General features: G+C 48.7%; 1 protein-coding gene across 2 annotated transcripts; it reads left to right on the top strand.

Moving 5' to 3' along the window:
* Positions 1 to 890: 890 nt before the first annotated feature.
* SERPINA12 (serpin family A member 12) lies at positions 891 to 17,313 on the top strand. 2 transcript variants are annotated; one of them, XM_019746017.3, is made up of 5 exons: positions 891 to 993; positions 8,325 to 8,975; positions 10,671 to 10,941; positions 15,050 to 15,197; positions 16,832 to 17,313. In XM_019746017.3, exons 2-5 carry the CDS (start codon positions 8,342 to 8,344, stop codon positions 17,021 to 17,023), a joined length of 1,245 nt encoding a protein of 414 aa, XP_019601576.3. In that variant the 5' UTR covers positions 891 to 993; positions 8,325 to 8,341; the 3' UTR covers positions 17,024 to 17,313. The 2 variants fall into 2 exon arrangements, with proteins under 2 accessions (XP_019601576.3, XP_074183087.2); XM_074326986.2 differs by lacking the exon at positions 891 to 993 and adding an exon at positions 4,291 to 4,596.
* The last annotated feature ends 212 nt before the right edge of the window (positions 17,314 to 17,525 follow it).

Here is a 17,525-nt window from a genome sequence, read left to right as displayed (position 1 = left end):
TGGACATCCCAGGACCTGTCTTTTATGAACCCATAGTCACTCATTTCTGGATCTAAACCCTGGGATACAATTAATAGGTCAAAGAGTAAACATGAATTTAGCTTTAATGGATCCTGCTAAGCAATTTTCCACAGTGCATGTGCCAGCTTATACCAGCCGTGTAAGAGAGTTCCACTTGTTCCATGCCCTGGAGTTCTCAGTCTTTTTAATTTTAGCTATTCTGTCATCAGGGTAATGCACATCAAAACCACAATGGGATACCACCTCGCACCTGTCACAATGGCTATTATCAATAAATCAACAAACAACAAGTGTTGGCGAGGTTGTGGAGAAAAGGGAACCATCCTGGGATTGTAAATTGGTACAGCCACTATGGAAAACAGTATGGAGGTACTACAAAATGTTAAAAATAGAACTATCTGTGACCCAGCAATTCCACTTCTAGGTATTTATCCAAAGAAATCCAAAACACTAATTCTAAAAGACATATGCACCCCACGTTCATTGCAGCATTGTTTATAATGGCCAAGATACGGAGCTACCTCAGTCCCCATCAATAGATAAATGGATAAAGAAAACATGATACACACACACACACACACACACACACACACAATGGAATATTACTCAGCCATAAAAAGAATGAAATCTTGTCATTTGTGACAATATGCATGGAGCTAGATAATATTATTTTAAGTGAAATAAGTCAGACAGAGAAAGACAAATACCATATGATTTCACTTATGTCTGGAATCTAAAAAACAAAACAAATGAGCAAACAAAACAAAACAGAAACAAACTCATAGATACAGAGAACACACTGAGGTTTGCCGGAAGAAGGGGGTGGGGAGACGAATGGAAAAGAGGAAGAGGATCAAGAAGTACAACTTTCCAGTCATAAAATAACTCAGCATTAGGGAAATAGTCCACAATATCATAACAATGTACGATGACAGACGATTACTAGACTTATTATGGCCATCACTTCATAAGGTATGTAAACATTGAATCATTCTGTGGTACAGCTGAAACCAATACAACATTGCATGCCAACTATAATTAAAAATAAATTTTAAAAATCAATGAATAAGGTTAGCTATTCTGGTGGGTGTGTAGAGGTACGTTGTGGTTTCGCTTTGTGTATTCCTGATGACTGATTATGTCACCTTTTGAGGTGCTTCTTGGCCATTTGGAGGTCCTGTCGTGAAGCATTTGTTCAAGTCTTTGCTTATTTGTAAGTTGTTGTCTGTTCCTTGTTGCTACGTAGAAATGTAAAAGATCAGTCATTAGTCCTTTATCAGACATATGTCTTACAAGTACCATCTCTCAGTCTGTGGCTTGCGTTTGGACTCTCTTAGGTGACTTTTGATGAACAGAAGTTCTTAATGTTAATGAAGTTCAATTTATCTCTTTTTTATGTTAGTGCTTTGTGTGTGCTGTTTAACAAGCCTTTGTCAGTCTCAAGGTCATGAAGATACTCTATTCTATTTTCTTCCAGGAGCTTTGTGGTTTCGATAATGGTGGGTTTTGAGGTAAAAGAAAAAAAAAAAAATCATTGAATATGGTTCAGTTTCATATGGTCCATCCTAATACCTTTCACATTTAGGTCTGTGATTTCTTAAATTGTTTTGTATATGGAGTGACATGGGGTTAAGGTTCATTTTCCCCCCCATATGGATATCCAGTGTTTCCAGGACCATAAGTTGAGAGGACCATCCTTTCCCTGAGGAATTTGTCACATATCAGATGGCTCATCTTGGGTGGGACCGTCCTGGATTCTCTAGTTTGTTCCATTAGTCAATTTATCTGTCTCTGTGCCAACACCTCACTGCCTTGATTGCTATAGGTTTGTAGAAATTCTAGATATCTGTGAGGTAAGGAAGCTCAGTGTTTTCAGAGATGTCTCAGGTCTTTCCCATAGTATCAGATGGGAATTATTCGCTTTAGAACAGAGAATCTCAACCATGGATTCTCATTATAATCCTCAGGAGAGGTTCTTCTGAGGAAACAGCACCCTCACCCAGGCGTTGTCCTAGACCAACTAAGTCAGAATCTCTTGAGGGATATTCGAGAAATGGATATTTTTAAAGCTCCCAGATGATTCTAATGCGCTCCCAGGTTGAGATGACTGCTTTAGAAGTAGGTTATTCCAAAAGGACACAAAAACTCAAAGTCACATTTTCTATAGGCATCGGATAGTTCACTCACTTTCTTTAGGCTGTGGGATCTTTGCTGTGTTACTCTTGTTGTCACTTTTCAAACTGGAGAACTCCTACTCATCCCTCAGAGCCCAGCTGAAGAATGTCCCTTCTAGGAAACTGTCCCAAACACTTCAGGTGGGATAAGGTTCCGCTTACCTCCCGGAGCTATCTCGACTTCAGCCTTTACTGAGCTTAGCTGTATCTTTGTGTTCTCCTGTGTTTCCACCAGACCTGGGCTCTCGGGACCAGGGTGTAGCATGGTTATTAATGTGTTCCTAGATCTCTCACAAGCCCAGTATCGGGGAGAGCCAAAGAGCAGCGGTGAGACTGGAAATTCCTTGTTTTCTCTCACTCCTACACATGGCCATGCTTTACAAACATACTCAGGCCACTCGCCAGGCTCAGGCCACTCTCTCTGGTCGATCAGCTCACTGTGGTGTCCCCAGACTGGACAATCATCTTTCCCTTCCTAGCCTTTGATGGACACCAGGCCCAAATCCGTGGGCCTCGAGTCTTCCCCTCTGCAGGTAGTCAGAGCAACCTCAAGTGTAGGCTGTGGCCCTTGATGAGTGCTGGTTGGGGACTGGCCTTCCTGTAGCTGTCTCCTTGCTTCTGTCCACTCACACCGTCCCTTGCAAAGCCACCTCGGTTGACGCAAGTCTGTAAGGACTCTTCTCCCTGACAGGAACGGGCAACTCCTTACTGAAATTTCGTGCCTGGCCAGGCCTGGCCTCCAGACCACCTGTGGTTACCCTCCGCTGTGGCTTCCCAGTCTCTGTGGGAGCACAGACGTCCCAGGGACAGCCTCCTGTCTGTCACTCAGTGGTCATCCCTCCTGGGCCTCCCCCCATGCACCTCCCATGGGAGTTGCCCTGCAGCAGAGTCTGTCTGGGACAGGCCAGTGGGTGTGGCCCACAGACTCCCACAGGCCTCACCCTGTCATTAGCAGGCAGTGTTTTCCCCTCCTAAACCAGGGCACAGGCCTGGATTCTGGGTCAGTGTCTGCTGGCTGGCTCTCGGCTTCCAGCATGATGGGACTGCTGCCCTCCCCTCAGGCTGTCCTTGTGTCAGGGTTGTGTTCCCATCTGCACCCATCAGTGAACAGAGCCAGACAGGGTGGCCTCTGCCTCATCTGGTCACATGATGGTATCCGACCTGACACATTCCAACAGAGAGGCCTGCCTCCCTGGGTGAGGGAAAGTAGCCACCCAGGCTCCTTCAGTGCACTTCCTGGTTCTGGCAGCTCTGGGGCCCCACATCCCCAAGGCCTGGCTGGTCTGGTCTGTGAGTGAGTCAGGACGTGGCTGAACCACGCCTGGAAAAGAACCAATTTCACCTCTGTTCTGGAAGGTTTCACTGGGGCGTCTGCTTTATATAGCTTTGGGGATGAGAGTCATGACTGCTAAAAGCAACACCCCACAGGAAGGAGACACGCGGTCCACAAGTCTTCGTGCTGTGGTCACACAACACCTGCTGTGACATGTCAGTACACAGGAAGGACAATTTAATGATGTTTCTGCTCGGTAGAGGTCTTCAGAGGAAGCCGAAGTGAAAGCAGGTCCACTGGACCCATTGCTCTCCCATCCCAGGACCAGGGGGTTTGACCATCACCGCTCCTCTCTCTGAGCAACCTGAAGATAAGAATTTCATTTTATTTTTAGTGTTTTAACAATTAATTCTCAACTCATACCTGTTCCTTAAAGGAAACTCTGAAAACACAGAAAAGTAAAGGGGGGAAAATCAATCATGGTCTCATTACTTCACACAACAAATATGCAATCGGAAAACAATTTGTAATTTTCTTGAATGATCGCAAGCTTGGATGTGAACGTTTTATCCCTGTTCCCCCGAACAGAAACTATGTATTTAACTGTCTAGTCATCTCTTTTTGGTTCTATTCCCCAAAAGGACTCCATGTGAGCTAAGGTAATTGAACTGATAACTGTAGAGTATTTGAAAAATAGCAAAAGAAAGAAATAAAGTATAAAGGGAAGGACCCCAAGAAAGCCAGCTATCGACCTTTTCCGTAGATGGCAGTGGTGATGTTTGTGTTGAATATTTAATGTCAGGAGTACGGGCTGAACTACCTGCATAAAACCCCAGGTTCCACAATGATTGGCAAACACAGTAGTTGCAAAAGATACAAAAGGACTTCCTCAGAGAAGCCACCACCCAGCGGCTATGATCTAAATATCACCCTGCTGCCTGGGTAGCGAGGAGAAGTCTCCGGGGAGGTGGTGTGGCCATTGCTCTCGAACTTTCATCACCTGCCCACTTGAGCCAGCTAATTTTATTGGCCTCAGTCTATTTTTCCAAGCGGCCATGGAAGTATAACTAATAAAACAAGAACAGCAGATCCACTTGGCTGGCTCCGTGGATTTCTCCTGAATGTACTGTGAGTATGGTATCTTTCCTCTGTAAAGGTCAAGTGCTTCTTTTCTATTCCACGGTGAAATTTGCTTCAGATGCGAAAGGTAAACAGACCAGTCCCAGGGTGGGTTCTTGAAGAAAATCCTAGAGGATTTCAATCTGGGAAAGCCTTTTTCGGAAGAGGGAGGCCCTGATTCATTTTCATGGATGTCTAATGACCTCCGGTGCTTTTCTAGAGAAGAATTCTTGGCGGGTGCAGGGATGGGGTTGTCTTGGGAGATAGGGGGGTCCTTCCAACTGAGGTCTGCCCCTGCCTTTCGGTTCTGGCCAGGGTCAGCCTTGTCTGTGAATGTCTGTGTATCTTAGCTCTCCCTGAGGGCAGAGGCTGTATCCATCAATTTACTATTTCATGGAGAAAGTGAGGCCAGGCACCCTCTTTTCACCTACTTTTTGCAGAATCACCTTAGTGTATTGGATTCCAATTCTGAATCATCAAAATGCATGCTGTGACCTCAGATAGCTCCTTTATCCACTCTGGGCCTCGGTTTCCCCTTTACAGTACAAGTGGCCCTGAAGCTGATGGTTTTCCAAACTTTCCAACCCACATGGTTCCTCATCCCAGCACGAAGTCCTGAAGGCAGGAGGAACAGGCCAGGCAAAGAGCTGCAAAGTGCTTGAGGACGTGGAGAAGCCTGTGGGGCCGGTTGTGGGCACCGCCTCTCAGACACAGCTTCGTGTCTGGGTTCCGAAGGAGGCTGTGGGTCACTCAGCAGCAGCCCAGACCACTCCTTGGCATGGCTCAGAGCCCCAGTGCCTGGCAGGGAAGGAAGGCCTAAAATATTTTTTTGTTTTAAATTTTTTATTGAGAAATATTGGGGAACAGTGTGTTTCTCCAAGGCCTATCAGCTCCAAGTTATTGTCCTTCAATCTACTTGTGGAGGGCGCAGCTCATCTCCCAGTCCAGTTGCTGTTTTTAACTTAGTAGCAGGGGGTGCAGCCCACCATCCCATGCGGGAATTGAACCGGCAACCTTGTTGTTGAGAGCTCGCGCTCTAACCAATTGAGCCATCCAGCTGCCCCTCCGGCAGCTCAGCTGCAGCTCATTGTCTTCAATCTAGTTGTGGAGGGCGCAGCTCACTGGCCCATGTGGGAATCGAACCAGCAACCCTGTTGTTCAGAGCTCACGCTCTAACCAATTGAGCCATCTGGCCACTCCTCAAAATATTTCTTCAAGAAACGAAGTCAGACATCCCCAGAGCAAATTTAGAGGTGGGGTGATGGACTTGTGTTCCATGTTGTTTGTTTCCCAGGAAGGAGGATCAAGTGTACTGCAATGGTCATTAGATTTCTTGTATGAATCTACTCTCCCTTCCACCAGGGAAAGGAAGGTGTGTTTTACCATCACTTAGTTGTAATTTGCTTTAAAAGATAATAACGTCTAAGATGTCTACAGAGATCTCCTCTTAAAACACTACTGATCCATTAGAATATGTGGACCACAGAGCACGCCTGGGAACTGTCCTCAAGTCCAGGGCTTTGGTGCTGGCCTTTTGGGAGGCCAGAGGGCATCATCGGGACCCCTCACATCCCAAGGAGGGCACTGAGTCTCTCCAAGTACTGTGCATTCTGTGGGGAACTCTGGAAAGGACCGGAGGAGAGCTGCGGTCTCAGAGACCTGGGGGTGCTCAGGGCAGGACGCTTGTGTCCAGCTGGGGCAGGAAGAGGCCCCTTTGTGAGTGGGGACATTCTGGTTGGCTGTCGTTGGCTCGTTAGGACTCCAGCCACGGGGATGAGAGACAGCCCAGCAAACTGTCACAAGAGAGGTAAGCCGGGGAGTGCTCTGCCCTCTAAAGTAAATGGTTCCAAACAACAAGGCATTGTTTCTTTTGTATCCGGTATGTGCTCCTTTTGTTGGTGTGTTGTTTCTCCTATCTACTGGTGATAACAAGTGTGAAAGTACTTCACAAAATTACAAATATTATTGTTGTTAAATGTGTCATTGCATCTCTCTATCCCCACCCCCCAGTTATTTTGATTGGCTGATCCCAATTACTAAGCTTATCAGGATGGTGTGGGAGGTGAAAGCGGGCCGGCTGCCCTGCGTGGGAGCCCTCCCAAGGGTCACCTCCTCCGTGGGCAGGCCTTAGGCACCTGCGCTCTTGTCCAGAGGGCTCCTGGTTTATACCTAGTATATACCTGGTTTGGGTGAATGACTTCTGCGTCAGTGCCATGCTATTTTACCTGTTCATAAGAGAAGGAAATTATTTTCCCACATTAATGGGGAGCGTGGGGGCAGGACAGTCAGAGAAGAATTGAAGTAGAGATTCCAGCTTTCTCTGCCCCCCGTGTATCCCACAGGGCTCAGATTCTATCTTGTTCTTTTTCTTCATTTTGTTTACTTATTTTATCTAGAGTGAAAACCAGTCTCTCTCTCTCTCTCTCTCTCTCTCTCTCTCTCTCTCTCTCTCTCTCTCTCTCTCTCCAAAATAAAAACCAAAAAAGAATTGCTCAACTTGGGCAATCTATCAACTTACTGGGAAATAACCAGTCACTCAGTTTAAATAGACAAAAATTAGCCTACTCCGGCATGTGGGACTGGTACCCGTCTGACAAGTTTGGGTCAGTTTAGGGTCTGTGATGACAGACGGAAAGGCCCAGGAATAGAGCTAGTGTGGGCTATTTTGGGAGGGAGAAAGGCCTGGCTGTCGGCACTCAGTGGGACTAGGCAGGAGGCTGTGGGGACCACTGCGACACAGGCATATAAAGGTGGGGGGCAGCTGAGACCTGGCAGGGTGCAGACTGTGTCCCAAGGGGTGTGAACTGTGAGCTGATGAGCAGCATCCAGTGCAGAGGAGGCCAAAGTATTACCCGCCCCCATTTCATAGATGACAATATTGAGGGTCAAGAGGCTTGTTCTGTGCCACCTAACACATAAGCAAGAGAACACCAATATCCAGACTTCTGATTTCGTAATCAGTTCTTGTTCCCAAAACTTGATGACTTGATGGGGTAGAAAAAACTTACAGGAGTCACTGACTGGGCATCACTGTAAAACTCGTGTGTGTGTGTGTGTGTGTGTGTGTGTGTGTGTGTGTGTGTGTGTGTGCTGTCTGTGCCAGAAAATGTTTCTGGGATGAAGCTTCTAGTCGTTTGGCCCCCTGCTCCAGGTTCTGGCCTGCAGGTTGCTCAATGGCTTTGCATCTCACCTGGCTGATGAACCTATGGCTGAGAATGTTCTCTGAGCTCCTTGGTGGAAGTGTTTAAGCATCTTCACTCCGGGGCATTGGGAAAGCCGGGGAGGAAGGAGCTGAGAAAGGCTGTGTTTCCAGGTAACATCTAGCCTTGGCCTGACTCCCAGGGAGAGGGCCTGGAGCATGAAGCGCATGGCAGCATTGAGACAATGCGGCAAGAGGACTGGCTTCCAGAGGACATCAGTCAGGCAATGGCTGTGGTCTGGGGTATGACTTCCTGGGTCAGTTAACGCCTATCAGCCAACGACAGTTTTCTGGAGTGGGGAGGGCAGCGGTGAGCTGTCAGCAGCCAACCCTCACAGCACCACAGCCTAGGGGAACTGGGCCTGGCACCAACAGGGTGCACTGAAGCGAAATCCAGTGCCTGGCATGGAGGAGGCTGTTTCAGGTTGGCTGAATGGGAGGGTAAAGGAACACCCGCACAGGGCTTCCTCGTGGGTAAGAGGGGCAATGGGGTTCTTTTGTTCTTTTTTCTACTAACCTCAGATCTACCACTCAACAGGACCATCTCCGAGGAAAATGAACCCCATGTTGGGCCTGGGCCTGCTTCTGGCTGGCCTCCTCACTGCGGAAGGTCTTCTGAAGCCCAACTTCTCTCCGAAGAATCATGGAGCTATGAGCCAGACCCAAAAGAGGAAGGGCAGGATGGAAGCCCGGGACCTCGCAAGGCGGAACATGGCCTTCGGCTTTAAGCTGTACAGGAAGATAGCCTCCACGGGCCACAGCAAGAACATCTTCTTCTCCCCCGTGAGCATCTCTACGGCCTTCTCCATGCTGTGTCTGGGTGCCCAGGATTCCACGCTGGCCGAGATTAAAAATGCCTTCAACTTCAAGGATATACCGGAGAAAGACCTTCATGAGGGCTTCCATTACCTTATCTGCAGGCTGAACCAGTGGAACCAGAACCTCAAGCTGGGCTTTGGGAACACCTTGTTCATTGATCAGAGGCTGCGGCCGGAAGAGAAGTTTCTGACAGACAGCAAGAACCTGTACAATGCAGACATCATCCCTACCAACTTCCAGAACTTGAAAAATACTCAGAAGCAGATCAATGACTATGTCAGTCAGAAAACCCAGGGGAAAATCGATAAACTGATTGAGTATATAGATCCGGGCACTGTGATGATCCTTGGAAATTATGTTTTCCTTCAAGGTAAGGCCTGGAAAAAGACATGCTGAGATGGAAAATGTAGGATGGCTGGTAGGCTTGGATTTAAGACTGAGTTGGTCACTTGCGTGCTCGGTGACCTTGAATTCATAAGTAATTGCTCAGAGCCTCACTTTTCCTATCTGCAAAATGAGTACCTTGACACGTCACTCATAGGGCCGTTATTGGGGTTGAAAGCGAAAATGTATGTGAAATGCACTTTGTGAAGTCTAAATTAGTCTCCATGTATGCCTTTTCATTATTACTGATTATACCAACACAAAACTGGTTGTAGAGTTTGCAGAAACATTCTTTGCCTCATTTCTTAGATGAGGAAAATGAAATTCAGAGAGACAGAGTAATTGACTTACTCGGTTACAAAGACAGTCAATGAAAGAACTGAAATCCACTTTTTTTGGCCCGAGGGCTATGCACTTTCCATCACTCCAAGCAGAGGCCCAGAATGGTGGTGGTATTAATGACGATGGTGATGGTGATCACTTTGGTGGGGCCCTTGGCCTCTTATCTGAACCTGTAGATTCCCAAGTCTGAAGGTGAGAGACTGAAAAGAAAGTGGAAGAGTATTCCCAAATCCAAGCACCATCCCCCTGACCATACACACCCACTCACACACGATAGGCGCACACAAAGGTTGGCCAACATAGGCAAGAATCAGAGGCCAGAAGCCATCAGGCCAGGCAAGATTACTGCTGGGTTATCAGCAACATGGTTCTGAATATGGAAATTCCGCTATCCCAAAATCCACAGGAGGATGATGGCAATAGAAGAAAAAGAAAAAGAGTGACAACGGTAGACTGAAATCTCAGTCCTCCCAAAGCAGAGGGAGAAAGGAGAATCCGGAATTTCCCAAAGTCGCTACAGCCCCTAGATTACAAGAACAATGGTGACAATAATGCCAATGATGACTAGCATCCATTCGACACTCACTATACACAGTTATTAAGCTGTGCTGCCTTTTCCCAGACTCACAGCAGTCCTATTAGGTGCCCATCAATATCCCTATTCTGCAGATAAGGACACTGGAGCCCAGGGAGGTTAAGACTCAAGGTTATCCTTCTAAAACAGTAACGCTAGAATTGGAACTCAGGGACTTGGCCCTCAGAAGCCTATCCTGAGGGCTCTGAGGGTAGTGAGTTGGAAAAGACCTAGGCCTGAGTTTATGCCTAATGGCATCGAAGAGTCTACAGGATAGAAAAGGAGGGGTCCAAACACCCAGGTTTGCCAGTCCACTGCTCTTCAGCCTAGTCCATCATTTTTCTTAGTCCCACGTGAGAGTGGCACCTTCAGGGCTGACTTACAAGAGAGCTGAGAATTTTCACTCATATCAGATCCAAATAGTCTCTGCTAAGTATAATCTAGTCCCTTCTGCTGGGACACAGTCCACAGGCTTGCTCACCCTCAGGAGTACGTGGGCTTAGGACAATCTACAGCTCTCTTCTTAGCTCAGTAGCCCTGGTCCTGGCTTCTTTGGGAACTGATAATGAAGCCCCAGTCCACCTCACCAAAAGTCTTTAGGGGCATGGCACGAGGACAGGGATGCCTGGGGTTCTGTCCTGATGTCTCAGAGTATTCAAACCCCTTTCCTTGAATCCATGTGGACAGAGACCAGTGGTGAACTAGATCTAGTCACCTATTCTCCCTCAGGACTCTAATGCCACTTTGTCCTTCTTTAATCTTAAGCCACATGGCAACATGAGTTTGATCCAAAGGCAACTAAAGAGGAAGATTTCATTCTGGATGGAAACAAGACAGTGAAGGTGCCCATGATGTTTCGTGGGGGCATGTATAAAGTTGGCCATGACGATCAGCTCTCCTGCACTATCCTGGAAATGCCCTACAAGAACAACATCACAGCGACCTTCATTCTTCCCGACAAGGGCAAAATGGAGCAAGTGGAGGAGGCCTTGAGGCTGGACACTTTTGACAGATGGAAAAAATTAGTCATGCGAAGGTAAAGAGGGAGCCTGCTGTATGCAGCTTCTTCCTTCTTCCTCCCTTCCTCCCACTCTCTTTACTTTTTCTATCCCCAATTTACTGAGCTCTTATCCCATTCCCGTCTCCAAGTTATTTCTGACAATTTCCCATGGAGCTGCAGCTCTGTGCCGGCCAGCAAGGGTGCTTCGTGCTCCCCTCGCCAAGCCCCTCTGCAACCCCGGAGCTGAGACCACTACAAGGGCACTACCAACCGCACACAGATATCCCTGGGGGGCTGTCATCTGCTCTCTGGTTTCAAGAGATTGTCCATATTCCTCCCTTTGTTCCTCCACCCAAGTGTGGAATAGGCCCTGTGAGATTTCCTCAGGCCAGCACAGGCCTTACTGGAGGTTTGGGGATAACAGAACCAAAGTTCCCCACAAGGACCCAGGGATACTTACAGTACATAGAAGTGGCTTCTCGTGGAGTCCTGGTGCCAGCTTCTCTTAGGGTCTTCTTCAGAGTGCCCTCCTAGCTAACTCCTGGTCTGTCCCCGGAAACATGCTAGGACTTCTTGCAGCTTCTTGTTCCTTAGGCCAGGCCTCCCTGCCAGGAGGACCATGGAAAGGATTGTTCCTCCCACTGCAGATGAGGTCCTGACTCTGCAGTCACTTCTGGCCCCAGGATGACGGAGAGCAGTAATGTCTACCTGCTCAGGGGAAACTTGGCATCCTCTTTCCATGGTCGTCCATGGTTCCCAGGGGGGAACTGCATTTCATCAGAACATGACAGGCCAACAGTCCTACCTTCTGAGCTCACATGGTCTGGGAGACAACTTGTCAAATCTAGACCGCTCCACTGGTCCTTAATGGGGAAGGGCAGGCAGACGGGCCCTTCCTGTGTGCTCTTTGTGTGGTCCCCTCCAGACCATAAGGCCTAGGACAGACTGAGGAGAAAAGTCACCCTTCCCCAGGGCAAGTGACCAAGCCAGCAGGCACACACCTAAAAGACGTGGGCCCAGCACACTTGGGAATTTAGGCTATGGATGGCTGCAGCCTGGGCTCTGCACTGAAGACTCCTGCTTTGTATGTGTGTAATTAGAAGCCAGCTATGGTGATTCCCCAGAGGAAAGGCTCAGCTTTCCCAAAAAGCAAATCAAAATCTCCACCTGTAGGAGGCACACATTGCTGGTGACTGAAACATCAATCGCCTGTTCAAACTTTCCAGGTCCACTCCTGGCCGGAGTACCCCATCACACCTTTACATATTTCCTGTGACATGAAGCCACCTTCCAGCATCGGCCCCACTTTTTCTGCTTTCCCACTTCGACATGAACTAAAGCCACTCTCCCCATCTACGCACCAGATCCTACCTCCTCTCACTACTCAGGAATGTCACTCGAGAAACTCTTTTCTTTCCTACATCAGCAAATGTGTTTGCTCTCTACTAATCATCTCTGTCAGATATGAAGATGATGTTATTTCTCCCATCATAAAACAATCTTCTCCTGACCCCACTACTCCCCTATTGCTGTTTTCTTTTCTTTTTTTTTTTCTTTTTTTTTTTTTGCTCCGTTTTGCAGGTAAATACCTTGAAGCAGTTTGCCTCTATTCACTGTCCACAGCTCCTCTCCTCCCATCCTCTTAAGCCCACTCCAGTCAGCCTTTTGCACTCACCACCATGGAGACTTCCATCACCAAGGGCACCCATGTGGCTTGTTTCAGACCTTTCTCAACCTGCCAGCAACATCTGACCCAGTGGCTCACCCTTCCTTCTTAAGAGGTATTTTTCACTTGGCTTCCAGGCCCCCACAGTCTCTTGGTTCCTCTCACCTCTCCCCTGTCCTCCAGGTCTCAGAGCTGAGTGGCATGGGACTCACTCCTCGGGCCTCTTTCCCATTGATATTCACTGCCTTAGTGCCCGCATCAGGCTCAGAAATTTCAATACCACTTGTGTGACCCCAGCTTCCACGTGATTCTGTCCCTAGCCTCAGTTCTCCCCTCAGACTCTGGGGTCACAGATCCATCTGCTGAGCCAGGATCTCCCCTGGATGATGCCCGGTAAGATCTCAGTCTCAGTGTGTTGGGAACGGACATCCTATGGAATCTCCTCAAGCTTCTGATCTCCTTCCAGTGACTCCACCTTCTACTATAGTTGCCCAAGCTGAAAACCATGGGGCCCTACTCAATCACTCTCTTCTCCCCAGCCTCTCATTCAATCTGTTAGGGGATCCCATTGGCCCCACTTTAAAAAATATCTGGAGTCTGATCCCTTCTGGTGAGCTCTATGACTCCCAACACCTGGTCTCCAAATGGTCTCCCAGGATCAACTCTTGTTTCCCACCCCCGCCCCCGCGGCCCCACCCCACCAAGAGTATATTCTTCATAGAGCAGACAAAACGATCCTTTTACACCCTAAGAAGACCATGTCACTGCTCTGTTCGAAACACTACTGTGATTCCCCATTTCGCTCAGAAAAAAGGAAAAAAAAAGTAACTTGCCCAACTCCTTTGCCTCCTTTACAGTTGCTCAAATCTTCCCTTTACTCCAGCATTCCTGATTCCTTTCAGGGAATCTGTATTTTTTTCCACAGCACATACTGCCTTCTTATACACAGACTGCCGGTCTGTGTACCTATGCTACGCTCTGATTTTTGTTTTGTTGATTTTACTGCCTGACTGTCCTGCTAAAGTACAAGCTCACGGGCATGGACTTCAGCCTATTTTGTTCGCAGATGCATCTAAGCATCTAGAATAGTGCCTGGCACAGAGTAGGCACTTAATAAATCCATTTGTTGAATGAATAGATGAATGGAAAGGTAAGTTGAGGAGTCACTGGGCCTATCGCTGGTGTTTAAAGTGGTGACATTGAATGGAATCCCTTGGGAGGGAGAAAAGATAGCAAAGAGAAGAGGACCAAAGTCTGAGGCTTGGAGCATCACAGCGATGAGATGAGCCATGAGGCGGAAGCAACAAAGGGTGAGAGAAGAAGTGGCTGGTGAGGAGAGGAAAAGCAGGAGGGCACAGACTTGGGTGGGAATGCATCGAGATGGAAAAATGCATCAACTTTCTAGTGCTGGCCCCTGACAGTTGGCCATTGGATCCAGCAAGCTGAAGTCGGCGGTGACTCCGGAAGGAGCTGCTTTGGTAGAATGTGGAGGACGAAGGCCTGATTGGAGTGGGTTGAGGCAGTAATGGGAGGAAGCAGAGAGTCCTGGTAGGTACAGCTTCTGCTAAGAATGAAAGAAACGATCTGGGCTGGAAGCTAGAGGTGACTCAAGGCCAATGGAGATGTGTTTGCTTTTGTTCTTTCAGGATAGGGGCTATTATAGCAGATGTTCTGCTTCTGAGACTGAGCAGGTAGACACCATTGATAGATGGCGTGGGAGAAAAAGGAAACATAGGCGGGAATGAAGCTCTTGGAGAGGCAAGAAGAAATGGGGTTCAGAGCCAGGTGGACAGGAATCCAGAGCTCGCAGGCACCTCATGGACACATGTGCACAGGTCCTGGGCAGAGAGGCCAAGCCAGGTGCCACCCACAGAGGATGGGAAGCTGCTGCTAACTCCAGAGCAAGAGGATGAAACCTTGCTGATTGCTGACTCTGCTGAGCACCTTACGTGCCTTTCCTGCGACTCTTATTCTCCCTGGCTGCTATGATTTTCACCATCACTTTCGCACAAGTGGCTTAGAGAGGTCAGATCCTTTGCTCCACGTCACAGAGCTCATGAGACACAGAGCGGATGTGACCTCAGCTCTGCCTGGCTTCAGCTCTCGGGCGCTGCCGCCTCTAGCATTAGGCCTGCTGGGGTCAGGATGGCTCAGAGCCTGGGCATGGCTGAGACTGCAGTGGGGAGACCTTGGTGGCTGCAGCTGAAGGGACCCTGAGGCAGCGGGGACTTGAGAACGTTTCTGCGATGAGGGCTCTGGAACAGGTTGGATAGGACACAGGGGCGTAGTTCAGAGAGCACAGGTGTTTCTAAATCAGGATCCTGAGATTAAGGAGCCCCTCCTCATTCTGTGAACACAGAGAAAGTCTGAGACCTCGGGGGCTGGGGGGACAAATGTCTCAGTCACTATCTATCCTGGGGCCTGCCCTGGAAAAAGGCAGAACCTTGTTGATCACTTTTGTCACTTCCCACTTCCCAGGGTGGTAGACGTGTCCTTGCCCAGGTTCTCCATTACTGGCACCTACAACCTGAAGAAGACTCTTTCCCACCTGGGTATCACCAGAATCTTTGAGGAGCACGGCGATCTCTCCAGGATTGTCCCTAATCGAAGCCTGAAAGTGGGCGAGGTAAGCCTGCCTGTCCCGGGCACTGGCCCAGGGAGACTTCACCCAGCCCCGGGCCAGAGCCGCTGTCACAGCAGCTGTACAAGCCAGGATTCCACCCACCAGGGAGGCTGAGCTCGAATCCAGCTCTGCCCTCACCAGCCATGAGATCCTGGGCGAATCATGAACCTGCCCAAGCCTCACGACTTCAGTCTTTAAGATTGGGACCAATCTCCTGGGGCTATAAGCAATTGGTCAAGGTCCAGACCATTTATCAGGTCTGGAATGGGTCTAGGTCTGACCTGGACCCTTTCTCAAAGGCTTCACAGACCTGTTAGGAGCAAATCCTAAACATGGTCTACGTGATGAAGTGCTGAGCAAGCAAAGGACCTGTGGTCTCCAGCAAGGCTGGGCAGCTGCCTGTTGGGGCAAGCAGAGAGGAAGAGACGAACAGGGTTCCCAGATTTAGCGGATAGAATACAGGGCATCCAGTTAAATTTAAATTTCAGATAAGTGATGACTTTTTTTTTTAGTATAAGACTGTCTCAAATACTTCATGGGATATACTTACACTAAAAATATTCATTATTTATATGAAATTAAAATTTCGCTGCACGGCCTGTATTTTATCTGGAACCCTACTTTTAGGTTAATAGGGCATGGTGGTAGGAAAGATTTCCACAAGCAGAGATGGGTGAGGGGAGAATCTTCCAGTAGGGGGAGCAGCTGGGAGGTAGGAAACCAAGTCGTGGGTAGTAGGGATTGTCTGGTACTTTGTGTGTAGGTCACGCTGACCTGGGACGGATCCAAGGTGCCAAAATGAGCTGTCAGGACTGAATCAGATTCATTCCAGCTTAAAAGAGGAAGCAAGATAGGCTTTCTTAGTAGAGTTGTCTCACTTTTAAGTTTTCCTGCCACAGACTGCCTATAAATATTCCGTGCCAGCTACCCCTTTCCTGTAGGCCTTTATTGAGTTCAATGGCTCGTTTCCTTCTGCAATTAGGTGTGTTGATAGCTGTGATTCTCCATGACACCCACGGCTATTGGCCTGCTAGAACACTGTTAGAATTTGGTACACTGGAATGAAATGTGTCACTGTTTCGCAGAAGCCCATCCATTTCCCAGGTCGATCACCTAGTCACAGATGTTGATGGTTTGGGATGGATCTGGGATCCAAGTTGCCTCCAACAGCTATTCTGGAATCTGGCTCCCTCTTAATCATCCATGGTCTCTAAAACCATCCACCTGGCAGATGAAAGGCGTGTGGAGGGGGCGGGAGGCCTCTGCACAGGATGCCACCACCTCCCTTCCATCTCACTAAAGCTCAACAAACAGTTTCTGCCATTTGAACCATTGATGCTTCCCTATAATTCCTAGGAAAGATAGCAAATGCCACTCCGTCCGCCAGCCTCCCCACTCCACCCCCCATAGTCATGGTCCCCCTGCATCATTTTGTTTCTTGATGCTGCAGCTGCTTGTTCAGTATCCTTAGTGATGACGTATGACAGCAGAAGCCCCAGGGAGGCTGGCACCAGCTAAGCTACTGCTGTGCTGGGCAACTTCGGTGGAGGCGTCTCCCTTGCTGAGCCTCTCACTGTCCTCGGCTCACGCCTGGTCTCTGAGTGGCTTGGCACTGCCTTTTTTCCTGGTTCCCACAGGCGGTGCACAAGGCTAAGCTGAAGATGGATGAGAAGGGCACGGAGGCAGCCGGGGCCTCTGGAATGCAGACGCTGCCCATGGAGATGCCGTTCACCTTCAAGCTGAACAGCTCCTTTCTGCTGGTGATTACAGAGGACATCATGCCGAGCGTGCTCTTCATGGGAAAGATTGTTAATCCTGCTGGGACATAAGGAGGAATTCCAGTTTGCTGCCAAGCCCAACCATGGCCTGGGGCTGAAAACGCTTCCTCTCCCTGGGACTGAGACCACAGGGACATCCTGATCTAATCCCACATCACCGTGCGCTCCCAAGACCATCCAAAGAGGCAGCACTGCTGGCTCTCAGGGCCTCATGCTTAGCCCCTTCCCTGCTCATGCACAGGCTGGGCTTAGACACCCCACCCACATCCACTTGGCAGGTTGTGATTGCTCTCCCACTGGCAGGCAGAGGAGTTTTATGATTTAATAAACATCCTCGCAGGTCTGCCGACTGTTGGTGCATCATTTGAGGCAGCTGTGAGCCAAGGCGAGCATCTGGTCTGCAAAGTGAGAGGGACCTGGTTCCAGATGTTAGTAACAAGGGGTCTTTGGGAAAGCCACACACCCTCCCTGAGCATCTATGTCAGGATTTCTGAGATACAGACAGTGATCCTCCCTTTTGGGGCGCTCCGCTGCTTTAGAGAAGTTAGTTCAC

This window comes from Rhinolophus sinicus, chromosome 3 (assembly GCF_057876585.1).
Source record: "Rhinolophus sinicus isolate RSI-liver-muscle chromosome 3, RSI-T2T, whole genome shotgun sequence".
Classification (NCBI taxonomy): Eukaryota; Metazoa; Chordata; class Mammalia; order Chiroptera; family Rhinolophidae; genus Rhinolophus; species Rhinolophus sinicus.
Note: the sequence above shows the minus strand (reverse complement) of the source record. Positions and strands in the feature narration are given on the sequence as shown.